General features: G+C 39.5%; 1 protein-coding gene across 4 annotated transcripts in view; it reads left to right on the forward strand.

The window, feature by feature from the left end:
- Positions 1 to 27,621, forward strand: part of VTI1A (vesicle transport through interaction with t-SNAREs 1A) — a 279,149-nt gene that overhangs the window by 251,245 nt on the left and 283 nt on the right. For 2 of the 4 annotated variants that reach the window (XM_068398332.1, XM_068398333.1), the window contains one exon: positions 26,782 to 27,621. This exon is cut by the window's right edge and continues 283 nt beyond it. In XM_068398332.1, the coding sequence (XP_068254433.1) occupies positions 26,782 to 26,875 (94 nt within the window). In that variant the 3' untranslated portion in view covers positions 26,876 to 27,621. The remainder of the gene's footprint in view (positions 1 to 26,781) is intronic. The other 2 variants (XM_068398334.1, XM_068398336.1) reach the window with 1 other exon arrangement.

Below are 27,621 nucleotides of genomic sequence, written 5' to 3' on the forward strand. Positions count from 1 at the left end.
CAAAGCAATCATACCGGCAGCAATCATATTGTCTTATTATCATAAGAGCCTTTTAAAATATTTTAAATGTTTATGAATGTTCCCTAAAATATTATGCTAGCAAGATAGCAATTTATTTAAACTGTCAACAACTGACCTTGGATCATTGGTTAGAAATATTGCATTTGTTCATTGCAGTCTGTTTGCTGTTGGTGGTTGCAGCTGAAGAGCTACAGTGGACTTGCTGGTGTCACCTAGCTGCAAGTAAATTTCATCTTCACCACAGAACTCGATTGCAGGTTGCGAATATTATTTAAATGGAAATTATTTCCTTATAAGAAGTCTCACAGAAGCGTTTCTTTTTTTTCAGGCTGACTTTTTAATATTTATTTTGTATTGTTCTCTCTTTTATCCTTAATTTGGGGCTAAATTAGATCTGTCAGTATCCCTTTAAATTTATTCCACCCTGACTAATTTATTTTAGCTAACTTGTTTCAGGACAAGTGTAGAATACTTACAGTGCAAAAGAAAAAATTCAGATCAATCTCAGTCAGCTGAGAAAATTAATCAATTTGCAAGTTTCATCTAGCTTAATTCCTTCATTTAAAGCAGGCATTGAGTTTCCTTTCCCATGTTACATGGAGACTGGAAAGTAAAGCAGTCGCCAGTGGTAGAGGGACTAATTCACTTGCCCTGTGCTCTGTGTAGAGGTCATTAGGACACTGCACTTAGAAAGCAGCTGCTTTTTGTGTGTGTGCCAGTATCTCGTTTTCCACATATGTAACAGATCAAAACATTTAGATTGGGTTGATCCAGTCTATCATGACGAAAGAATTTTGAAGCAGCACAAGTAAATAACGGTTTTACTTGGAGGGAGGATGCCTTTGCCCTGATCCTGAGAAACTATTGGTGGGCGCCACCCCAATTAAAGCAGACTGGGCCATGCCAGCTTTGCACGGATTCTTTTCCAAAGCCAATTAGCTGCAGAACATTTGGTAGAAAGGAACAAATCACCAAAAACTCAACCCCCTACAATGTTATCATTTATGTCCAGTGCCAGTCTAGTGCTCAAGAGTGTTTCTTTTTGTTATACCTCTGTAGACCTGCTGGAAAGAAAAATGTTTCCTGCTTCTCATTTAGCCTATATATTCTAGAGCCACATTGTTCAGTGTTATCACCTTAAGAAGCAGTTAAGATTAAATTGAGATAGCGCACATTTGAGTTTAGAAAACGAGCCAGAGAAACTGTACAGCTTTTATGGTCTTCATCCAAAGTGCATTTAAATGTGGGACTGTTTTTCAGAAAATTGAATTAAAATGTAATTTTTCAACTGTTCTGTATGTCCATTTATACTCTTCATCCTCTAAATCTGGGCCATCATATGGCTGTCTACTACTGGCCAGAGTTCCTGGGCCAGCCCTCAAGAATATGAAAATCAGAGAACTAAAAAGAGGAAGAGGATGCTTTGGCAAGCTTATGTTTATTGGTTATGGGTAGTTGGCTATCCCTATGGTACCCCTTGGGATTATCACCCGCCAAAATCCAAAACTCCATTTCAGAGGGGATTATTTCAAGGAGCAGAAGCAATTAGAGAGTACTGTAGCAGAGTGATGCAATTTATTGGAAGCTCTACCTTGCGGTGGCTGTATGCCTGGGAATTACTGTAGTTATTCATGTACAAGTTAAGAAACCTAGGTACTTAGAGAAAAATACTGTTATTTGTTAACTAATAAGGACAATTGTTACAATGCTTAAAAATAAGACCATCAAATTAGTTCATGAAGGAAGAATTTAGAGGGGAGAGGGATTTGCATGCAGGGCAACGAACAGGGAAAGAAGAGAGACAAGAGGAAAAAATCCATCAGGTTTTTAGCCTACACTTGGACGGTGCCTATTTAAAAAAAAAGTATTTTTTTTTCCTGAGATTGCTAAAAGTTACCAGTCTTATTCAAAAATGTAAATAGGTAGTATAATTGCATGGTAGATCAAAACTGGGGAACTGTTTCATGTTCTATGGGTGGAAGACAGGCAGCCAGGGAGACATTGTGGCTTGAATAAAAGGGGTGAGGACAGGCCCAGCTCAGCTGTGCCAACTGTGTGCAGAGCTGGCTGGAGTGAGGCTGAGGGGGCCTGAAGCAAAAAGCTGAGCAGTGAAGAAAAGGCAAACGGTCTGGATAGTGCTGTGAAGCTGATAATTAACATTTCTGAAGATGTTACGAAATGAGAGATTGGGAATCCTTTGGTACAACAATCTCTGTAGTTGTATTCTTCTGTATTGGTCAGATACAGAATATAGGCAAGAACATAATGAAATTCTGCATTGCTGTGCTCATAAACAGCTACTTCTCCTTCTACAGTCCCTCTTCATATGAGTTTCTTAAGATTGGTTAATGAGATTTACTTTTATCTCAGGATCTTTAACGACTCCCAAAAGACCAAGAGCTTAGTTTTAAATCTCATCAGCAAAGCAGAGCGGCTTCCAGTAGTACAGTGCTTCCTGACAGCATGGTGGAGCTTGCTGCAAAACTGGCTCAGAAACAAAAAGGATGCCAGCACTAGATCCAACACTGTTGCTTTTGGCAGGTCCTAGATGTTCGCTCGCTGTCTTCCACGTATTGAGCCACGCCAGCATTGCGTTGCTCTGTGTGTTGTGAGGTGCCACCCATCCTGAGTCCTACTACCAGGTCAAGAATTGGTGTGAATACTAAGGTTTGAACTCTATTCTGTGAAGTCATTTTTGCACATACAACATGAAGGTGTAGGAGTTTAGATATCATATTTAAATAGTTGCTTGAAAATATATCTATATTATTGCCTCAGCTCATTATAAAAACTGCATCAGCGTTTCGCAGTGACTGACTGACTTCTCAGAAAGTTAGTGAATCAAATAGTCACACAACACAAGAAATCTCAAGGATGACCCAGGACCCAGAAACTGTGCAGGTTTTTTTTACCCAAACACAGAGTAACTCCATTCTGCTAACAAGGTGCCAGACAATGACATATGGTCACCTCAGATGGTACATTGCCGGGGGAGAGCCGTAAGGCCCCAAGCGCTTCCCTGTTGTGTTCAAATTAATTTCAGTGCATTCTCAATCCTAAATTTTCAGATATCAACAGTGCTTTTGATGATACAATTTTGGGTGCTGAAATTGACCCTATAAAAGCGAAGTCATGTTTTGAAAGGACAAATATTCATCTGATAATGAAAGTTAAGCCTTTTTTACAGGACTGAGCCCTCAGAAACTGTGGCTCTCCACCTCAGTTACTGTTCTTGAAAATATGTCCTAATTCCCAAGCAGCCCTTTTATTTGATGCATATATACTTTACAGATGACTGTATAGAAAGGGATATTTTAAAACAAAGTCATCTGGCATATTTAAAATGGAAAGGAAGGGAGAAGGGAGGAGCAGTGCTCAGAAGCAATGAAATAACCTCAAAATTTGAGGTCAGGTTATAAATGCAAAGTGTAACTTTTTTTCCCAAAAAGCTCATGAGTCCTTTTGCATTAGGAGGACTTAAAACAGAAATTGAAAGCCTCAATAGAAATTGCTGCTTCAACCCTTAGAACCGTTGCAGTTCCTGAAAGCCCTACTTCTGAATTAAAAAGTTCATACTAAATGTATTTGTCCATAGAGGAGAGGAACTGAGAGCTGTCAAACAAACTTCATCTCTTCCTCTCTGCTGGTAACGAGCAGTACCGAAATAACCATTGAAAGTCTCTTTTTTTGAAAAAAAACTATGACAACCAACTGTGCAAGGTGGTGGTGTCCATCCTTAGAGTGAGAGCATGCTCACAAAGCATGGTGGTGACAGACACCTTAGAGCATGGTCACACCTTGTTTTCCACCTGAAAGTATCTGTGCCCCCTCTGCTTGCTACCCCTCCTCAGATGGGGCAGGTTTGGTTGCTGTCATGGTACCCTCACAAACCTGTCAACAGGAGCGAGATGGGTTAAACACCTTGACTAGGTGTTCTAGTAAGAAGTTAGGGTGCACCCACCCAAGAGCAGGCAGTAACCTCAGTCACAGGTGGGCAGAGCAGAGGTGGAAAGCTCCACTCCGGTCTGACTTCCCTCACCTCATGCATGAGATTGGTTCTGCGAAGACCCAAGGCAGATTACTGTCATCTTTCCCATGCTAACAGCACAGCTTAGTTCTTCCTTGTTGTCCAAGCTTTCCTTCCCTTCCCTAAAATGCAAAGGCTGTCAGGACTCGGTCTCAAGCATTCGCCTCTGCCCAAAGGTTGCGCCCACAGTCGCACACCTTCACTGCGCGGTGTCAAGTGCCAGGCCGGCTGGCTGCCTGACCCTGCCTGTTGCTTCCATCAAAGCTGTGACCCTCATTAGGAAAGCTGAATGCTCCCAGAAAGTACCACTGGGGCAACAAAGCAGTTGTAAGAGCTTATTGATCTGTTACATTTGTTCTCAACGTGCAAAAAGGAGATTCTTTTGTTCCGGGACTGGCACCAAGCTCTTGCTACAGTAGGTTCAGCGCGTCTCCGGACACTGCGATCAGGCGCCTCGCAGCTGAGTCTGCAGAATATTTGCTTATTACAGGAGGAACTGAAAGAACCTGGAATTCACTAGTGACCAACCTCTTACTTCTTGAACAACTGTTTCCCCCCTTCCTTTTGTTTCTGTTTTAATCACTGTGTTACAAACGCAATTTAAATCCCCCTTGTAGGTGCAGGAGGTAACACAAGCACACAACAATCAACATTTATCAAGTTAAAATGCCTGCACCATTTACACTAAGTGGTCAGTGGTTGCTGGGCTAGGTTCCTTTTTAAATCAAACTTGGAATAATTAAACGGCCACATCAGTAATGCAAAAACAGATTTTTGCACATCCCATAATCAAAGGGAGGAAAAAGTAGTCTGAAGCTGTTTTGTTTTTAATCCTGTATGTTTTTTATTTTAAATGAAAGCACAAAGGTAATTTTTCTGTTGCTCTACCTGTGACTCCTTAAATCATGGTAAACGTGCATTATGATCTTCTTAAAAGAATAAGAACATTCCTTGTTAATTAATTTATACAGCTGTCAGTACAGCTTTCTATGTTATTCATACTCTAAGTGTTTGACTGCCATAGATTTTCTAGCAGTTCCTGGCAAAGCTCCAGTGAAAGCCTGGGATTTATTAGGCTGACTTGGTGCAAAGTCTATTGATTGTGGCCTCGAGGGTAATAACTAAATAGAGCTGGAGCAACAAGTCAATAACACCATTGTTGCTACAGACTCCATTCACTTGAGGAGTTAGATTGTTTTACAGTGGCAGAGAGTAATCATGAGCAGATCAGCATGTTCAACAGGCTCTGTACCATGTTAGTGCTGGGGACTGTTTTAAAGCTTTCAGCAGGACCGCGGGAGAAGCGAGGTGGGGTGCAGGGATTAAGAACCCTGTAAACTCCTTCATTAGGACTGAAAGGGTTCAGCTTTAGCTTTGTCATCTTGCAACAAGGAGTCCCGTGCCTGTGTTGGTCCAAGCTGGTATTAAAATCCTCTGCCCATCGATCCATAATGGCACGGCAGAAACTTGATTTAAATTTTGGATGGGGATATACATGCAGCGTGTGTGTCTGTGTGTGCATGTATGCGTGAATGCATGTCTGTAGGACTTAGCATTAAATAATATTCTAGCTAGCACAAACTTCACCTCTGTGCAGTAGTATTTCCTGGCAATGGCTGGAAAGAGGCTCCTATTTTCTTAAATTCAAAATGAGGAAATGCTTTTGTTTATTGCTTCTCTAATCCTCCCATGTGTTTATTTACTTTTAGAATTCTTTTCCTTTGCGGAAATATATACAAACCTACTAGAGGAGAGATGTTTATTTCCTGAGAGTTTTATCGTTTATTTGACAGCCTTTGACAACTTGCGTTCTATTAAGAGCAGATCATTTTGAAAAGTCAAAATTGTGAAGATGGGAGTTTCAAAACCAGAACTGGTTGATTTTGTACACGTTCTTGTATCAGTCTCCAGGAGTTGCCATTACAGCTTCTGCAGAAATACCGAGTAATTAGAATGAGTTTCTTCCTAACGCCAGTTAGTAGCAGCCTACTCCCTTGAAACATGAAAGATGGTACAGAAAGTAATAATAAGAACCACATAATATTAAAAAAAGGCAGATGTAATTATACTTTGTATAACAAACCGAGTGATCAAGCAGCAGGCTTTTGTGTATTCAGCAGTTCCACATACTTTTCCTCCCTTCACCTATTTGTCCTTGGAAGTCAAGTTTTGCTGTTTGCAAATAATGTTTCTAACCCCACATTCTCAATGATAATAGGAAAGAGTAAAGCTCTCTTCCCAAGTCTGCAGTCATTTAAAAACACTGACATTTGAGGCACAAAAATTTCAGTGGAGGGGTTGATTCTTGAATATGGTGGTGACTCTAATGACAGTTTATTAACAATTTATCTGTCCTTTTTTTTTCACTGCTTCTCTTGCTGTATTATAGCTCATATTATTTAAAGTGCAAAAAGGGGTGGAACTAGAAAGGAAATCCTGCAGACAAATATTGAGGAGGGTACTGGGCTTCCCTTGGCTACGGGCAGTCAGTTGAGTGTTGCAGTCAGCATGTGCTGGGGCAGATCTCGGAGCAGGAGTTGCAAACGTGGTGAATGTGTCTGTCTTTTCCTTTCTTTCTTTTTTATTTTTTCTTTCCTGTAAGTAAGCAGAGAGCTTGGCAAGTTTTTAGTGCTTGCTCAGAAGCTCGTTTAAAACTTTGAGAGGAGTGAACTGAATTTAAACGACTCTCAGGAATCTCTTTACCCCCAGGCCTCGGACGTAGCCTCCCATGGAAAGAAATGTATCGGATGGTTCATAATCTGTATTCTGTCAGGATATTTTAATGAGAGGTCAGTAAATACTGTATATTTGGAAGCAAACAAGCCAAAGCTGGGCCTTTTCTTTATGACTTCTGACACAGTCAGAAGAGTATCTTTCTGGCAGATGCTTTCACTTTGAATGAAGAAATTATATGTGCTCTGCTTGGGCTCAGTTCTGTGATCCAAGCAATTTTTGACATATCAAACTAGCCTAAAACTTAATTAGCTGTGGCATGGGAAGTAAATATGTAAAAGAGGTTTTGCAGAAGTCTTAACGCTTTTTCATTAAGGCCAACATTGATTTTCCTGGCTGATAGCAGTATGATGTGCCGCCTCTACGGTGATTAGATACGTGTCAGAACCACTGTTTGTGCCTCCCTTCCAGTCTTTCAGAAAGAAGAGAGACTGGTAAAAGGAAAAAAATTCTTCCCAAAATGTGAAGGTGGACATTTCTTTGGAGTAATACTCTTGCAGTATGAACTGTAGATTTACAGGAATTAGAGACTTTAGATTTACAGACAATTAAGAGAATTGAAGTATTCCTCTCCCCCTCCTCCCTTCTCCCCTCCTTTTTTTCAAGTGTCTTCATCAATCAAAATCAACATAAATGAGTAATGGAGATAGATAAAATGTGAAGAGACAATAGCAGTCTTGTTTAGAATTGACGGCCATAAATCCATTGTATCCTAAGAGACCGCATGAAGTAAATACCTGCTCTCCCCGACCACCACTGCCATTTAGCCCATGATTCGGAATATCATTTAAGCAAGTGCTGATGTCCCATTGAAACTTCAGCTCATTAATGCTTGCTTTATTTTAGAGCACTAGGGCTGCAATGAGGCAGGGGGACTTGGAGGGTGAAGGTTTGGAGTGACAGGGCAGTTTCTCCTCTCCTCATTCATTTGTTAATTTGGGATGACAGAAATAGAAATGGTGTTCTTATGAAAGGGTCAAAGGCTTTTTTAGAACCAGCAGAAAACAAGGAAGCTGGTGCAAAAAGGAGTTACAGAGCGCATCGTTTAAAATCATTACAATTTGGGGCTAGCTGAGGTTTTCTCTGTAAGAAAAAAAGGGAAAGCATGTCTCCATTGGCACTGCGGTGGCATGCATAAGGCTGGAGGAGCCCAACAGAAAGCAAAACCAAGAGGACTATGTACCTCGATTTCAGAAAACACTATTTATGGTGCAGATTATGAGTCCTGACATTTTGATTCATATATGATAGAGCCAAAGTCTCACGAGCTGCTCCGGTAGGAATTTGACCCAGACGGGCAAGACCCTCTAGGGTCAGTTGCTCTTTCTGCCATTTTGAAATGCCAGACCTCAAATGGAAACTTTTCTTCCTTCCTTCGTATTAGAAAGGCCCTTCCAGCTTTGGGTGCCTTTTGGAAGCAAGCCTGTGGGAGCAAGTGCAAATATGATTCTTAGGCCCAGGCTCACAAATTCAGGAGGTTTAAAGTTGCTTGTTTTATTTTTGGTTCTTCTGTAATTGTAGTTTTTTTGGCAGAGCATGCCAGACACAGATCACTTGCTCAGGGCTCGTTAGCACCAACAGCATTCTAGCTGTATTAGAATCTGTGAATATATCTACCTCAACCATATTTTCACACCTTTTATGATTTTCATTCTCCCTGAACTGAAAAAAGAAAAAAAACAATGCAAATGACCAACTGGCAGGAAGGACTGATGACCTTTCTGAGCGTACTGGGGAATGCTCTTTAAAATCAAAACCTGAACAAGCAGAACTCCGACAGCACAGCACCTCGCTGTAGAGGGGCTTGAAGGTGCCACTTCTGTTGTGAAAACAGTTTATTCAGTAGTTAGTGCCTTGACTTTTCTGTCTTTGTACTTCTGAAAGGTGATCTCTTGCAAATGATGAACCCTTAGCCTTAACAAAGTACTGATCCCTCTTTAACATTTACTTAATTGAAGCTTAGAAGGAAAAAAATATAGTGTAATATTTTAAGAGTGACTGTGTAGCACCTTTCCAAGTTTGCATGCCTGTCAACGGGATGTCATCCTGTAAGTGTGAATGAATGACTCTATTTCCAGTTTGAGTTTCCATTCCTAGGCAAAAATAGCACCAAATACACTATACTTCCAGAATAGTTTTTTTTAAAAAAAACTTTATAAATCACACTGCAATAAAAGTAATCTATGGTTATTTCTTCATAAAAAATGTTCTATATGTCCAGTGTTAAGTAAAAAACTATTAAAAAGAGAAGATGCTGCTCAAAGTGACTGAATAAAATCAGAAGAAATATTTTCTCATTCTGTTCTAACTGAGCAGACCGTATTTTGTAAGGATACCAGTTATATTTAGCATTCCTCAAGGCTTCCATTGTTGGGCTTTTTTTTCCTCAACCAGCATGAAGCACTGAAGCTTTAAGCATCCTGTCATGATGCTGATGTTTTGTCGAAGAAAAGATGTGTTCCTCAGCTGTTGCAGTTGCTTCACCATTTGTGCCTTTTCAGATGACACTTGGCCAACTTTTTAAAATTACATAAGTCCCATGTGCAGAGTGATGAGGGCCAAGAGTTTTAAGGGCCTTGAAGTATCTAAATCATGGCACAGGCTGTCTAACTACCTCCTAAGATCTGATTCTTGGATCTGATTAATTTACTTTAGGAGCCTCAAAGTCCTAATTATCTAACCCATTCCTTACGACAGGATTTGAGCTTTTTTTTTTTTTTTCCAATTTTGCTAACACAAATCATTTATAAAGAGTTAGCAGAATATTATAATGGTGTGCATTAGGGGTGGATATAAGGTAGAAAGCAATAACCAGGATTATAAATAACTGCTTGATCTGTAGAATTCTAAAATAGCCTCTTAAATTTGATTAACTGTCTCAATATATGTTTAATCATCTAAATCCTTTATAAACTATTTGTAAATGCGCCCTTGACATGAAGCATGACTAGTTTGTCTGTATTTTGTGAAACATGACAATTCTACTGAGGAAATGGAGCAGTATTTCTGCAATATAGTCAATGTCATTGAGAAGGCGAACTTGGTGTTCCAGATTTTAATTGGGGAAAGTGAAATGCTTCCAGTTTCTGAATTGCCTTGTGTAGATTTGTTGTGCAAAGTAGTATGGAGCAGCTATGCTCTTCTTCAGAACAAAGCAGGCAAAGGAAATTAAAAGGAAGGAGAGAGATAAAAGAGTTAAAACATGAAAATGGAGTTATTTTGTAATGGTTTGGACCTCAGTCCTGTGGTACGAAGCTGTCAGCATCAATAGCAGGGTCTCCTGCCCCCAAAACTCTTCACTCCTGCCCCTATGCTGCATCCAGCCGCTCTCTCTTTTTCATAGACACTTCTGTTTTCCAGTCAATGTCTTGAAATGGAATTGATCCAGTGCAAAATAGCTCTCCTCTCCCACCCCTCTTCTTTTTTTCTTTTTTTATCCTGGATCAATTGCTTGATCTGATTCATCACATGCACCCACAAGCTGTTGAATCAGCACAACTGAGGTTGGCATGCTGCAACGCGATGGCCGAAATGAACACCAAGAGGAGATGGGATCGGGGGGAGGAAGGGACAGACTGAGCATGACTCCTAAAATTAGTATTGCTGCTGCATGCTTTGCATCTTGGAAACATGGTCTTGGCTTAAGTACAGGGCTTGGAGTCAGAACATTTAAACTATAAACTCCCCTCTAGCCTTTGACACCCTTAAACTTTAGTTTTGCCATCTGCTAAGTGGGAATAACGCTAGTTACCTCAGTGATGTGAAGATTCACTAATGATTGTTCAACTGATTAGCACATGAAAGATAGGAAAGGCTGCTTTTTACACTCCTGCATTTTGCCAAAATTGTTCTCTCATGCTTATGAACTACATTTCATTTGTAGTAAAAGACTTGTTTTCGACTGTGTTCCTCCTATCAGAAATATGTTCCTAGAGCAAAGACAGGTCCCTGTTTTTGTAACCCAAGTGTCTCTATTTTTAGTTTTAAGATGTTGGCTGTGTCTCTCTTTTTTTTTTTTTTTTAAAAAAAAATATGTGTATATATTTATAGCTCTTGCTATTGGAAGAGAATTTCCTGCAAACAGATCCATTTCTGTGGAGCTCTGCTCCGACACAGAGTCTCATGTGTTCCAACGAGAGATTGCTCCAGAATAAATGTCTGCTCTGGTTGTAGGATCAGCCTGGCGAACTGTAAACTTTATATTGCCTTCAGCACATAGTAAATTTGCATGTGCAGGAGGTATTAGCGACTGGGCATCCGATACTTGGCAATGTTGCATCTGAAGATACAAGTGACAGCAGAGAGGCAGCCCTAGTGTCCTACTGGGTCGTTTCCTCTTTGGATAATTATATTCTCAGTTTTCTCTGCAATTTTAACTGGGAGGGGGGACGTATCTGTCCTCGCACCCTCATTTAAAGAGGTGAGTCTTGTAACCATGCACCATTAAACAGCTGCCCCATCTCACCCAGAAGTAGGTGAAAGGACTTTTTACATGATGTTCATATCTGGTTTGCATTCTGAGTGACGCGAATCATCAGTCATGCTACATGGGTGTCTGAAGGCAGGAGTTGACCTGTAGTTGGGTTCTGGTTCACTTGCAGCAAGTAGCACTTGCTCAAATAGTTTCAGGGACTTCAGCAGGACTACTGGTGTGCATAAGGACTGCAGAATCAGGCCCCTAAAGATCCTTAGGAATGAAAGGTATCCTGTAACTGCAAGGTATTATTATGATGACTACTCTGGAGAACACAGAGGTATTGAAGTCGGCAAAATAAATTACAGACTTAAATGTATAAGTAAACCAAGAAGCGACTGATGTTTTTTGCATAGTAATAATCTTCATAATCACTTCATTTGCACAGTTATTTCATTTAAACTTTAGGCACAGTTTTGAAGCACAACTCAGTGGAGATTTTTGCTGTAATCTATAAACTTTAATAAAAGCTAATTGGAGGACAAATTTTAATCTAATTAAAATGTGACTGCATAAAGCAGAAAGGATGAATGAAGCTAAATGCTCTATGGGGCACAGTTTTCAAACAATGATTATCCTGAATACTAAGTCAAACGAAGCTTTTGTAAAATGATGATCATGAACATTGCCAGCAACAGAACAACCTTGAGAAACTGCAAATGAAAGTTTTAATGTATTTAGTTTAAAAAGTGGACATTCAATGCACAACCATGTAAGGCCTTTTTAAAAAGAAAATAAAAAGCAACACACGTGGTCTCATCTAAAAACATAACAAGTAAATTAACCAAAGGTGTACATTCCATCTAAGTTCTCATGATCAGCAGATGCAAATGTTTGCAGTGCGCCGATGAGTTATGAGCCCTAATGAGATTTCAATGCTGAGCAAACAATAAAAATTTATGCATTGCATAGTTTTAGTGGCCTTTGGCTTCATGGTTAGTGTTACACCCTTTCAACAGCTTTGGTAATATAATATCCAGCTGGCTGTGGAGGTAAGGAAAATTTTAGGGGTGAACTGAAATTGTGAAAAATAACGTGATTGATTGCTTTGTCAGAATAATGCATTTCCACGGTATAATTGTCCATAGTAATCTTAGCCCGGGTACGGATACATAGGTTCTAGTTATGTTCAGACACAAATTTTGAAGGATTCAGGTGAAGGATGGCTTTTCCAGCCTCTGAGCGAGACCATTTCCTGTGCTGGGTGCGTGTCCAGGGGTCTCGCAAGCAGCCCCTCGAACAAGAACATTCCTGTTGTAGTCCAGTAAATGGCAGAATTGAAAAGCTGCACTTTCCCCCACAACTGTCATGTGTCACAAGAAAAGAAGCGGAGCACAAGCACAAAAAGAAACACACAATAGATACTGAAATAAATGTACGTAATGGGGAGCAGGGGGGATACATCAGGGAATTCAACTGGTGCAGTGTGAGAGTGAGCTCAAATGTGTTAAATTGAAAAGACCCATTTGTGGGTTAGGCTTTTATGAATCCAGGACCTTCACCATAATGATTGCCTGCATTACCCTACATAATATTAAAATCTTAGCATGTGATTAATAGCAGATTCCCTGCAAACGTGTCACAACACACATCTGCAGCAAATCTGCCAGTATATTTCTGTGCTACTTTTACTTTGGGGCCATAAAGTAATTCCTGTTTTGTGAATGAGAATAAACCTATTATGCACTAGGTTAGCTACACCCAGTTTCTTCTCTTCAGGGAAAAAGAGCTGCTTATTTGATACGGCATCTCAAATTTCAGTGTTCAGAAGTGAGTTTAAGCGTCAGCTAGATTTGCTTGAGCAAGCTGTTGGGATCTGACTTCACCGTTTCTTAGTTCTACATTTTCCAAAACCTTCTGTGCAAAGAGTATTGAGAAACTTCTGGACAGCAGTAAACTAGTGGACTTAATTACAAAGTGTTTATTGCTAAATTTGTTAATGAGTCAACATGCAAAAAAGATATATTTATCCCTGTTTCCTCTTAAAATAGTAGTAAAAAATAACTTCAAAAAAATCTTTTTCTTAAGCTGTTTGGTGATGGAGTTTTGCTGTTCACAAAAGCTCTTTTTCCCATCCGCAAATAGCTACCTTTCACTTTGCCCCAAGGGAACAGAGCATAGCTCAAATGAAGCTTAAAAAAAAAAAATTTCCCAGTTGTAACCCAAAGTCTATGCATATTCACACATGCACACAAAATAAAAAGATGCAGAAGCATTCCTCCAGTCTGCCCTCTGAAAAGTCCCGTCGACCTGTTTCACTCACCAAAATGAAAACAGAACCCTACAAAAACAACTTAAATGACAACAAGAAAACATGAGGGAAGCAACATCTGTTTTGCATTCTTGGCATCAAGTCTGCCCTTGCAACACAGGGTCTGACACAGATGTACAGGGTTATGACACCACTGAGTACCGCTTGATTTAAAATGGTGTAACTGAGAGCAGAATCCGGGCGCTGAGTTCTTACAATGCTGTGCAAAGCTGCGTCTCTTGATCTCCTTTGCAGATGTGGACCTCAAACCCCACTGAAGTTTTAGGCATCTTTCCACTGATTGATGCAGACTGTAGAGCAAGTCATATTCCTCTACCAGCTCTATACGATTTATTATTGACTGTGTGTTTTTTTTGATCGTGTGTGTATTTTGTTGTCTGTAGAATCACATTGCTCTGTTACCTTCCAATAGACTTCCGTTGCGTGTGGCTGCGTTCAGAGAACCTTTCAAACAATATCACATAATTAAGCTCTTCTGGTTTTAAGTAAAATAAAATAGTTGCAAGAAGACATTTAAAGGTACTTGGAAGAAAGGCAAAAATAGCTCCGATTGAATTGAAAAGAATCGGCAATGAGGGAAATTTGGGAAGCCAGAGTTGCCAAGAGAGCAACTCTCTCACCAGAGGCAGCGTGATCACCTGAGGTGGCACGAAGGGAGCAATTCTCTCCCTGTTTGATTGCCCATCCGTAGTTGTAACAGAGACAAAATTAGCTCAGCTCATACCTGGCATAACTTCAGTGTCTCCAGGCGAGCCGTGTCAGCTGCAATGACACGCTTGCAGCGTTCCCACCAACCACTAGATGTCTGTGTGTGCTCTAGAAAGTTCTCGAGGGGATGGTGCCCCTGGTAAACTCGAGAGACAAAACTGGAACACAAGCTGTGGGGAGGCCTCTTAGTTTGTGTTTATAAGTGTAACATCATTACTTTAATTAAGCTTGTGTTTAAAGCAACCTATGCTGTCTCAAACTAAATTCCAACCTTTCTAATTGGAGGCAAATAAGGAAAATGTGCTTTTCCTGGCCCATATCTGTTTAAGACAGTTTCCTTGATGTCCATGTGAAGGACTGAAATATATCTTGTTGTTGTGAAAGTTTTAGAGGAAGTTGCTGAGCTGTAAAATAGGTAAATCTTATTTCTATTCTGAAACTATGAAATACCAAAATATAGAACATCTGTTCCATAAGTGAATTGGTAGGAGCCTGCTATTTAACTCTGCCCAGCATAGCCCAAACCACAGTACTGCTGGAGCCATATTTTCACACGTACAATGCATCAGCGTATCTGGGTGCACGGAGGAAGGCTGTGTATCAGATGTCAAGTTTAGTATATCTTTTTTTAAAAACAAAACAAAAAAACCCTGGAAGAGTGGATCTGGGTACAGAAATCTGTTTCATAATTCTGTTTATGAGGCAGTCCACCAGCTGACCAGGGTAGCTGCCCCAGTGACCAGCTTTTCTGCAGAGATCTCCCAAGAAAAATGCAAAAGGAATCAGCACATGTTCGCCTTTCATTTATCTCTGTCATCTGGGAATAAGATACGGATAGTATCAGGAGCAATGAAAGGTACATTCTGATATTATTTTCAAGTTTTTTTTGTCTAGACAGAGAGGAGCAACAACTTGTATCTCTGGAACACATACAGCCCCCCTCCACACTCGCATCCTAGACTGAAGGCCAGAGGGGGGTAGTATGCTGTCTATATTAAAAAAAAAAAAAAAGTTTAAAACCACCACCTCCTCATCTGGTGACTGGAGACTGTGGTTGTAAAATGTGCTGCAGGCAGAAGTTCTGAAAAATCCCAGAAAGTGTTGAAAACATCTCTAAACAAGGTATTTTTCTCCTGCACCTTTCTTGCTAAAGGTCCCAATTGCTGCCAAGAAAACTAGTGAGAATGTTAGCTGCCAAATAAAAAATTTATGACAGTGTTTGGCAAAGGATTGTATCACTGCTTGTTTTATACATTTCCACAAGGCTCTTGAAGGGCTGTTGGACACATACGGCTCACTGATCACTGTGCTTTATCTGTTCTTTAATACAATAAAAAAGCAAGCTCCAATAAAGTATGATTTAAACAATACATATTTTTTCTTTTAATAGCCTCCTATAAGCACTTGCTATGGTGAGAATATAATTTCTAAACAAAAGTCCATATATAAAAATTGTTTTAAAAGCCCTGTACCTGACAAAGTTACTTGTTATTTGAGTCACTTTCATAGTAAAAATACATGAATTTTTCAATTAAAAATGTATTGCTTTTGCAATTGTGCTTGTTATATGTTGGAGTCTGGGCCAATAAACCGCCTGTTAAAACATAAAGAGGTCCATTCAGTCAAAGTTGTGCCTGCCATTTATGTTCCAAAAACCGAGAAAATAATATGTTGGAATTGCATTGCTCACCAATATCAATTAGGTTTTCGGCCGTATCGTTAAATTAATGTTGGGTGAGAAAATTGTTCCGGTGGATTTAGTGGAAAAAATACAGTTTTGAATACAGAGTTAGCACACTGACAATAATAATTAAGCTGGCTGATGCTGAAGCAACACCCTTAAAAATATTTTCCCTATCTGAAGAAACTAAATTGTCTGTCTCTGTCTTTTCAAGCCAGTTATCAGATTAGGCTTCCAGCTGATAATTAGTGCTGTTTAACACAGATCTTGTCATTCGGAAGTCTCAAAGCCCAAACAGTTTGCTTTTTCTCGTTGCCACGTGCCGCTGGAGGTGGGAGGTTTGGAGCGTGAAACTGCACCTCCCTGCACCATTTTGTAAGGAGGCACAGAGCCTCCTCTTCTCTCTGGTGTCCAGGAGTAGTGGGACACAGTCCTGGTGTGCTGTCCCCTTCGAAGGGGACAACCAGAGCAGCACGACGTGTGCTGTCCCAAAGCTGCCCCAGGGCCGCACGGCTCTGCACCGTGCTTGCATCTTCATGGCACAGCAAATATTTGAGAGCAGCCAACAGCACTACAAACGCTTACACGCCTTGCATATGCTTGTGTATTTCATGGTATTTGACATAAAGTACTCAAGACAGACCAGCATTAAGAGGATTATTTCAGACAGCATTAGGAGTTAATTTACAGAAGATTAGCTCTAAATCAGGCAGATATCATAAGCAAATTAGCATCAGTTGTAAGAGATTCAGAATCAAAATGTGTGGTGGTTTTTAGTTTCTCCCTGGATGTACTTAGTGGACAAGTAGTATCTTTATTAGTTTCCCATACTAAGGTGTTACATCTCAAACAGTGAAGAATAGGTATACTTTTTTCCTACATGCACGCTATTCATTATGATGCTGTTTATTGGCAGTGAAACTGCTTAACTCCAAATACTCTTCCTCTGCTGAATATTTTATATTTCATGCCATTTCTTCATTGGGTGATGTTTTGTTTGGCCCTAGAAATGATGTCTCCGTGGTGTGTTATAATATTTTTAAATAGGTAATATGCAGCTTTACTTCAGAGTGACATACTTAATAATTTCTTTTTTCTGTTAAAATGAGTCACATTTTAATGCCAACTCATAAAAATGAAGGAGTGTATAAAATGCTACGTAGTAGGGTGAAGATTACAGCTACTTAAAAATAGCTTCCTTAATATTTAAGCTTGTAAATTATAAATTTGTATAATTTCCACAGGAGTGACGGTTAATTTGTATTAAAAAGCAGATTCTGTTCTTCAATCAGTTTTCCAGACATATTTTTCTGGCTGCAGACAGACAGGCATAAGCAACCTATCCAATCTCTTCTTGGTATCATGGTTTCAAAAATGCTTACCCAGTTAGTGGAGAAGATGATGAAATGGACTGGGCCACAATGTTAAAGTCTATGCCCTGAGTTTTCCTTGGGATTCTGAAAGTTTTGAAGCCTATGAATGGGATTCCCATGTTTGGAGAAATTTGTATTCTGCTCTCCAAGAGATATTAAACTACTTAGTCTTCAGCATGCTCCTGAACATTTGGGTTTTTAATTGGGGAGGGAAGTCTGGGCAGTGTTTTACGATTTTTTCCTCTCCTGATGGACCAAACTCCTCTTGACAAGGTTGGCCTGAGGTCGTGAATGTCTCCCTGTGTTGACCGAAAGAGGAATTTTCCCTCATTCCATGAGATCACAAAAACTTACACCCACTCTAAGCCAGGTTGGGCGTGCAGGTCCCTCTGGTTGCAAGATCTGCAAGTGCTCTTGCACTTTGACTTTGTGCCCTGTAGTTTTACAGAATGCATGGAGGCTCAGTGTGGTTATTAAACCGAGGTGTCTGAGGTCATAACAAAGTAGAGGCATTTATGCTCCCCTAATAGAAATACTGTAACATGCTGAAAAGAAAATACGCTAATAGAGGCAAGTATCTCCTGTCAACTAATTTGATAGTTCTCTATCAGGTAAACCATTTGTGAATACATCGATTCTTTTTATTTTTCACTGTTCTGTCTTCACTATTCCCAGGTTTTCTCTGAACCAGTTGGGCAAAAATTGATTTTTATTTGTTCCACTGGCCTTGTGGAAAATTAGCTTATGAACTGGTTTTTATAAGAAGACTCAAAACACAAACAGGTTGAAAAATAAGCCTATAGCAGTCAAAATTGTTGTCTGAAATGTCTTCAGACTGGAAGGCTGAATTTATTGCTCAAAACAAGTACTAGCAATGTGGAGGTGTGCAGTCCTGCTCATTATCACTGGAAAAGGGGGAACCAAAAAGCACAGTAAAAAATTAAATTTTAATAATGCTAGTGATATTTTCTAAATCCTTCTTGACAGAAAGATTCTCATTATTTTTATCTGTCTCAGAGTAGGCTCTTTTAATGCCATCTCACAAATGGCCTTAGCCATGATTGTTTTCCTTTCTTTTATAGCATTTGAAAAAAAAAGAATATATACCAAAAAAAAAATCTATTCTATCATTCAAGAAGTGCCATGAAATGGTAACATTTTGGATAGCACAGCTTCAGGAGCAATTGCTGCAGATGCCTTCAGGTTTTTACAAAAGAGGTCAACATTGTTAAGACAATTGTAGAAAACTTGCCATACAAAACGACGCCCAGTCAAATATGGTGTGATAAGGGGAAAATAATGCAAGCAAAGTGTTTGTGTCCAGTCTCCAGCTTCATCCCACCTAAAAGCTGTAGGTTAGTGATTAATTAAAGTGAGGCAGAGCGAAAGATGTTACTTTCATCTCTTTAAGGTATATATTTTAGTGGGTTCTAATGATTATGCAGGTTGATAAAGTGCAGACTTTAGACATTTTTGTTTTCTTTAAATTGCACGAAATCTAACTTTAACTATATTTATCATAAAAGCCAATGTCCGATCATGTATGTTCTTGTCATTTTATAGCTTGCATAGATTTCTTCTGCTGGAGAAATAATTGCTTTAGCTTTGAGTGCTGACGAGGGGGTTGGGACTTTTTTTTTCCTGTTAACTGTTTGGGGACCTGGGCTTCACACAGCCAATGTACTGAAGAATGCCATTATGCTGACAGCTGGGCTATCCACCCTCCCTCAGAGCTCTTTCTAAAGCGCTCGTAATGTTTGCTAAGGCCTATGGTTCTTAGTCATGCTCAGGTGACTAAATGTGTGATTTGTTCTTCTTGATACTTCAGTACCCTGAGAAAGGCTGGTTGGAGATTAATACAACCTTGACTCCTTCCACTTGCAGTTGCCACTGCACACGTGATCTTCATTTAGACTTGCCAAAGAGATCTGGTGTTGCCTCTGCTTTGCATTAAATGAATTAATCCCCCTCCAGTTTTAGTTGGTGAGTTTCCGTGGCTCCGGAAGCCACACGCTGTTCCTCCTAATGACAGTAATAATCTAATTGGTTCCCTCCGTGGGAGGAGTGGACATGGAGACAGGAGAAGGCTGAAGTTGCATCACAAGTGGGCAGAGAAATGTTCCCTGTTAGGGTTTCTCATGAGCAGAAGGATAATTTTCATCCTTCAGAAATGCCTTCCCATTTGTTTTAAAAATAAGCAATGAATAAAATCTGAGCTAGCAGAAGATTCACAGGACCCTTCTGTTTTGCCTTTTTATCTTAGGTCCCAGGTCCATGAGGTCCTTTCAGGCTTTCCCTGTTCTCGCAGTTTGCTTACTGAAGTCTGCATACACTTGTCTTCCAATCGCTCCTGTAGATATCTCTCCTTCCTCGGCCACTCAGCCGCCCCCCACTCCCCGTAGACCCCAGTGATCACCTGGGTACTGTTTGCACTTCCTGAGACTGTCAGCTCCTTGAGATAGGACTCAGGCTATGATAGTCCTGGTGGCTACCAAATCACACTGTACTCCGGTGCTGTTCATAAGTTTTTGTTACATTTGGAAGGTATTGCAAGATTTCAATTATTAATTAGGTATCTCAGTAAGTATTTTAACTATCAGATATCATAAAAATAACTTTAAATTTTAATCTTAATGGTAAGATTGTCACAAGATGACACAGCAAGTGAAAAAACGTAGTTCCTTGAGCTAAGGAAGCCCACTGCATTTCAGGAGGCATTCATCCCAGAGAGGGATGTCTCTTCTGTCTCTCACTCCTCCAGAAAAACTGTCAAAGGAGAAGTATATTTGATTCTGGTCAGAATGTCATGTGCAAATATGGGATCCATTAAAGGGAGATGATGAATCAAGGTATTTACTGGCTAATTATTCATTAACATCTTCTGCTTTACTGGTGAGTTTCATCTCTGCAATATTTCTGTTTAATGAGAGATTACAGACACTTTATGATACGATAATGTCTTTCCTGTATGATTTTGCCTTCAGAGCTAGCAAGCTTTCTTGCTTGGGCCTCGTGTTCAAGCCTTTAGGGATATTCATCCCTACTTAATCTGTAGGCACCTAACCTAGCCAGCTAACTTAACTGACTAGTTCTCCTGGGATGCATATATGGCCAGGAAAAGGAGAAGGCAGCTCGGAGCAGGACTTTAGCTTATATACACAGGGAGTGGAGAGAGATTAGCTAGATATAATTTAGATGTTTAAAGTTGGATAGTGTGACTACCTCCCTGCACCTGTTGTTACATGACTCATTCTTTCATTCAGGGCCCAGGTGGAAACACATTGATGTGGTTTGAGGGTAATATTATAACTAGAGATTGGTATCCATGTTATTACAAGTAGACAGCCCCAGTCCTTAAGACTGAACTTTAAAGCTAGAGGATGTAGTGCTGCACAACTCCTCAGCCCTGTCAATAATATCTTAGGCACCTTTTATGGCCTGTCTCTTTCAAAAAACCCTGCTAGTCAGCTAGAAAAAATGCCATATTTTTTTATTCACCATTCCTCTATTTTGGGGACTTTAATTTCATTATCTGCTCAGTTGTCAGCAATTTTTAACGTTTTTTTTTCCCAAGGCCTTACACATAAGAAACTACAGCCCCTGTCCCTAGGGGAAGAAGAGGCTCCTTTGGGAAGGAATTCAGAGAACATGAAATAGGCTCCTGCTGGGAATGGCTGCTCTGCAGTCTGGAGGTGGAGCCCAGTCAGTGTGGCCTTTTTGGCATGAAGTAAGCCATGGGGGGTCCCATCCCCTCTCCACCACTCCCCAAAGCCTTTTCACCTTTAAATATACAAAGTCAATTACAATGTAATCGGTTCTTCTGGCTTGAGAACACAAAGAACTTGGACTTATTTTCAGTGTTTGGGGCAGGGGAGATGAAAAAAACTTGAGTATTTTCCAAATTCTTCACTTTTTCCAGTGTCAGCTAGAAGAGGGCCAAGGAGTTGTATGTAACTTGTACAGATATTTTTTCACTGGTATTTCTGTTTGCTAATTTCAGTTGTTAATGATAAAAAACGTCTCAAGTCAGATACTTCCAACCAGCTGTAGTTTTGCTAGGCAGGGCTTTCTTACTCTTTTATTTCAGTAGGTTGCCGTGTCTTTATGTTTTGCCACAGCCTGTCTAGTTCTTTTCAGTTGCTTTTATTTGAGAAAAGCATTCTTAAACCTAAAGATGGGAAAGATGAATAGTTACTTGAACAGCCCCCAGATACCCTGAACTTAGAGACTTATCATTATGTATCTAAGGCTTTGCTTTACCAATCATAACATTTTATTCCCCTGTGTGGGGTCTAGTGCTTCCAGTTGAAAGCTCCTGATATATCCTAATAAGGATGTCCTTATATATAGTAATAATGGTATCTGTCCAGAAGGTATCTGAGTAGAGCTATATTACTTTCAAGTCACATTTAGTATTTCCTGGCATGTATTTGCCTATGTGACTAGACCTACACTTTGTGTTTGTTTGAATCTGCTGATTTGCACATGAATATTGGGCACTTAAAAATCACTTACCACTGATTTGCATGCACCTATTTTTGCGCACGTTAGCAAACACTGCTGATCACAAGTAAAAGGGCACCCCAAAACGCAGTAGCCAAGTATTCAAGTGACTACTTAAAATGTAGTCTTGTGTGCAAAGAACAAGCCTTTCTGCCCAGTAAACTGACAGAAATCACTTCTAGTTAAATCTTAAATACATGTGTTACAGTGAAACACTGTTGGACAGTGCTCTGTCATCAATCAGTCTGTGTTCTTGAGGACACTATTTTTCAAGATGCTTTCTTTAAGAATAGAGCCCTGTGTAGTAATGAATGTGTGCTAACTGATCCCCCAAGCCGTTTGTATTTTTTTATTTGTATCAGTGTCAGAGCTGACCCTCTGTAAGAAATTTTTGCAGTATTTTATTTGTAGTCTTCATTATTTCAAGTTAAGGACACAAAACTCTTTATGCACCCAGAGTCTGCACCAGTTCGTTTATATCCCGTATTTTGTTAACATGTTACCATGATTGCTAATTTTCATGACAATTGTTATTGTACCATCAGTGCTTAATGGCAAGGCATCATTATTCAATGCTGGTCAATCAGGCACTAAGACATATGCAAGACATCAGGCTGAACCCATATAGATGTCGTGCACTCCCCTGCTAATGAATGCAGTTTTGTAAAAAGGTTTAAACACGGTTGGCATCCTTAATGTAAGGTTTGCAAAAGCTTATTCGGGAACTGCTTTGTGTTTATACGGAGCAGATCTAAACATGTCACAAACAGAGTTAGACCCATTGTGTGCATGCGTGTGTGTGAAGCTATGGAGAGGAGCAAATTATTTTGGTTTTTGAAATGTGGGAGAGGCAGCACATTTTCTGCCATGGTGGGAGTGAGGGGAACTGATTTGCCAGGGACATCAGTGTTTGGTAATGGATGTGGGACCTGTTCTCCAAAGCGGTGGTTGCCACGTGCATCAAAGAGGTGATCCCCGAAAACGGACGGTGTCATTCGTCAGCTCACAAAGTTGTCACTGGCTGGAGGTTACAGTCAGAGGTTAGGCACTGTGACCAGAAGCCAGGAAAGAGGGTCAGGCATTTAGAAAGGAGGAGCAGAAGGAAACTCAACAGGAGTGGGATGCGCTTTCTGCGTTGTTAGTCCCTCGTGCTCTTCCGATGTGCTGGTTAACATTACCCTCACATCTGCTTTAGTTACTGTTTCTATGTGGTTTTGCACCCAAATGTTTTGGGCTGCTGTCCATGATAAACTAGACAGGACTTAGTTTAAAAGCTCAGATTCTTCATCTCTTTTAACTCAAAGTAGAATGAGCCCTTGTGCTTTTAGCGTTTCGAGTATGAAAGGAACAGTAGACACTGGCTGTTAACGAGCTCCAGCGCGCTGGGCCCCAGCAGAACTTGGTGTGAATTCAGTGCCTAAGCTGCATCAACTAAATGGTTAATTCATCTCATATCAACAGCACTATGATTCATAATGTAAACTTGAGGAATCCTTGATGTTTCAGTCACACATTCCTCTTAATTTGGCCATGCATTCTTTTAAAGCTACAGTGTGCTAACTTAATAAAATGCAGCATGCAAATGCACAAGTTTTTGCCTTCAGGCATTTTAGCCATGGATGTTTCAATGGGTATCTTCTTTCAAGTATATATTCTTTCTTAAATTATTTACCCTGTAAACATGCTTTGCATTTTCAAAGGAGAATCTGGGCTTCCTCATTCACCAGATTTTGTTGAATTTAAGGTGTAATAGAGATAAAAGGCTATCATCTGCTTCTTGCGAGCATGTTAGCCTTTGGGATTTTTTTGTAGCAAATGTTAGGCCCCATTTTCTTCTCCTTTAGTATTATCGCTCCCTCCCCCACTTAAATTCCTTGATGCTTTGCCTAGAGCAATACCCACTGGCAGTGTCTGGCTGTGACAGTACTAGAGGCTTCCCTACAGATGGGTCCTGCCAATGCCAACCATTGTTCTACCACTGTGAGCTGGCTTGACTGTCTTGGATCACTCAAAAGCCCCTTTCCTCTTGATTTTTTCTTTACTCTGAAGGGTTGCCCTTGCTTATTGACTTTGAGATCTGAAATGTGCTGACACCCAGAACTTGTGTTCTCTCTCTGAGCAGCAGCTCCCAGACTCAGACCTCAACAACGCACCGCTGGCTAAGCCCTCCTCAACACTGTCCTGCTGCTACCAAACGGCTCTGTCATTCTCCTCCTAGCCCCATCCTTCTGCACTTTGCAGTTAGTTTAATTTTACTTGCTCACTTGAAAGTAAAGCAGTAAAACTCAATGTTATTCTTTTTTTAAAGATATAAAATTAATCTTTAACTGTGGGCTTGAATATTAAAAGTGTATAATGCTTCAGTGTAGGACTCTGTTGATAACATCCATCCTATTTCATGATTAATTTGTTCCTTTTAATATGATATTCTTTTGCTGCACTGTGCAGACTAATTCAGATTCCTAGAAACTGAACTTTGATATGTATTTCCTAGATTCAGACCGTAAGTGAACCTTCAATTAGCAGATACAGGTGGCAGCGTGCCTCGCTCAGTGTTCTCTTGACAAGGATTTTAGAGACGCGGACACTGATTAAATAATCTTGCAATCGGGTGTGTACTGCCAGAGTATTAAAAATAAAGCATTTGGAGGATTTGGTGCTTTTTTTTTTATTTTTCTTTAATTTTAAGTCTTAGACGATGAAATGCTTTTTCAGTGGGCCAGAGATAGGAGGAGTTGATTTAAACACTCAGTATGTTATGTATGCCTTTGCCTAACTATGTGTTAGATTAAGCGAGTTTCACTCACAGTTAATCCTTTGTAAATTAGCATTATGGATGCCTTGGGGCCCACATCCCACAAATAAAATGGTTGTCAAGCCAGCTGCACTGTGTATTACTTAGGGCTGAATGTTTTAAGAGTTTTCATGCTTTTAATCTATTTCACTGCTGAGTTTCAATTTTGCTGAGTGTCTTTTCAGGAGTGATGAGGGTGAGTGAGTAAATATATATTCTGGTTTTCATGCATTTGCCTGGGCAAATCGTTTGTTATCAGGTGTATGGTAGAGAATGTCACATCCCACCACAAAAGAGAAGCTTGTAAGTTCAGGTGTTAAACTGAAGTGCAAACCAACAAGAACCAAAAGCCCTTAATTAGCTTTATTTTGTTAGCCTGCTACTCTTTTTTTTTTTTTTTAGGGGAAAAAAAAGAGTGAAACATCCCTCCCTCCTCCTCATCCTTTTGGCAGAGTAAATATTGCCTGTTAAGTTTGAATTAGCTGTCATCGCGAAAGAATTAATGCTGTGGTTGAGCCTTTCTAGTGAGGAAGGGAAAAATAAACGAGACAGATCTTAGTTCAGCTTTAAGTGATAAATGAGGACAAAGCAGCCCATTCATCTCCTGCTAGGAAAGTGGACACAAACACTAAAGCAGTTTTGCGGAAGACGTGTCAGCAAATGTGATCATTTTGTAACCTGTCAGGAGGATAGAGAGCTAGTCCTTTTAGAGTGTCACAGGGGAGGGTGGCTGTCTGATGTGACAGTTTTCATCCATCCATTTACTGCTTTTTCTGTAGGTGGGGGGTAAGCAAGGAGAGAGATGGAGTTGGTTAAAACTGCATTTTTCTTTACACTTTCCAATATAATTTATATGTATATCCACCCGCATCCAAATGAAAAACATTTACCAAGGAAAACTCCCCTCTGCTCTCTAGAGTTTCTTCTCTCTTTCACTGTGTGAAACATGCTCATTTTAACACATAACATTCCCTGCCTGCAAGTTGGAGCCTTGTACTTGCTTCGATGTTTCACAAAACACAGTTTTACCTCTTCTTACCATTGTCTAGTTGGCAAAGGCTTTGATTTGTTTTGGTTTAGGTTTTTTTTGCAGAAGCACAAGAAAAAATAAAAATAAAAAAATAAAAATGCTTTTGTTGCATTTGGTTGTTGGGGTTTTTTTGCTATAGCTCTCCAATTATGATGATATGCTTCATGTACAAATACATTTTGCAAAAGTTCCTGTTTCATGAAGAGCCTGTGAAAATATTCTTCCTCCTCTGTGAGATTGGAATAACAAATGCTGAATTCTTACAAGCTGGAATCCTGCCGTAAAATGCCTCAAATTCTACTGTTTGTTGATTTATGCATTTTAATTGACTTATTAATTTCAGGCAAAATCTGAAGTGATGTGGTGTCTGATTTTAGAAGCAGGGATTTCTCCCAACAAATGATGGAACAATATTAGGACTTTCTACTTCTGGCATCTTTTTGTTATTACTAATTTCCATTTTTTTATACTACATAGAAAATGTAACATTTGCCTATTACCATAAGTAAAGGTATGCTACAGAGACAGGAGATGCTTTTACAACATAAGCTTCACAGTTTGACACTTGCTTCTTTATATCATCCTTTTCTTCAAAACTATCTTTTATACTTTTCCCTTGGTATTTTAGTACAAGTAAGTATCTCATTGACATGTGTTTCCTTGAATCTTGTACCTTAATAGTAGAATCCCTTGAAAATTAATAAATTGTTTCTGTTCAGATTAAAAAAGCTGTGAAGATTTCAGAATGGCTTTAAAAATATAATGGTATTTACTATTACAGACCACCCTGCTTGAATTGCATCGACTGAGGACTAATTATTTCATTTGTTCTTAGAAGGTTATAAATTGTAACATGATGTATTTCAGTTATTCTAGTATGTATATAACTGTATCCATAATTAAGAAAAGTCTGATTCTTCCCTGAATGCAAAAGTTGGATTTGATAGCTACATAAAGAAATGTTTGGAAGCACTGGAAATTGAAAGAAGTAAAAAACAACCAAGATATGCAGAATGGTATAGGAAATCCTAAATTTGTGGGCACGTGTCTTTTCTCCAATATATTTATCTGTGTGCTTCTTTTTGTGATTATCATATATATTTTGCTATTTTGTTTTTTTCATTTTATTCACTGGGGTTTTTTTGTCTCTTCTGCTTTTTTTCAGGATCATCCAAAACCGGATTTTGATCGTTGTTCTGGCAGTCATCATCATCTTCACCACCGTGATGGCTATTTATTTTTCTGTCAGGGGACGCTGATATCTTTGTTCTTCACTAAACAGCAACAAACTGCTTGTTCTGAGTAATTAAGACAAAGTGGTCACATGAATCATTCTCTTGCACTGACAGAGTCTCCCTCTCTTTTCCACTCTTCAACTCAGGTGCAAGTGGTGTACAATATTTTGTATTATTGATGGCATAGTTGGTGGCATGTGGGGTTGATTATTTTTTCTTACATTTTCGTCTTTATCTGAGTGTTTTCAGAATCTTAATATTTGTTGGAGTGAGGGCTTGTTCCGATATAAAAACACCTAACGTGTCTTGAATTCTACCCCAGAAAATTAGCCTGTAAGTTGCCAGAGTTTAGCGATGGAAGACGGGTCTTTGCACTTTTCTTGTGCTATGCGGGGTATGAGAATATCAAGCAGTATCTGACCTTCTGTGATATAGAATGTAAGTAAAGCAGAGACCAAATGATGTAGAAAGTGAACCTGTCTCCTGTGACTAACTCCCGGTCGTGAATTATCGTAATAGATGTAACCTGGTTAACAACAGTAGTTAGTTTTAAAAAGAGAGCAACCTTAGGATGATGTTTAATATCTTATGTGAATCCAACTCACTATTTAACAATTTTTTTAAAAATTAGGCTTTCTTTTCTGCTTATTCAAAACAATTCCACTTTCATCAAGTTCATGATAATGCATCACTTACCCAAAATGTAGTTGTGACCACAGCCCATCTGTTGAATCTGTTTTAAATCTTCCAATGTTGATATATGTACTGAT

Source organism: Nyctibius grandis, chromosome 4 (assembly GCF_013368605.1).
Source record: "Nyctibius grandis isolate bNycGra1 chromosome 4, bNycGra1.pri, whole genome shotgun sequence".
Taxonomy (NCBI): domain Eukaryota; kingdom Metazoa; phylum Chordata; class Aves; order Nyctibiiformes; family Nyctibiidae; genus Nyctibius; species Nyctibius grandis.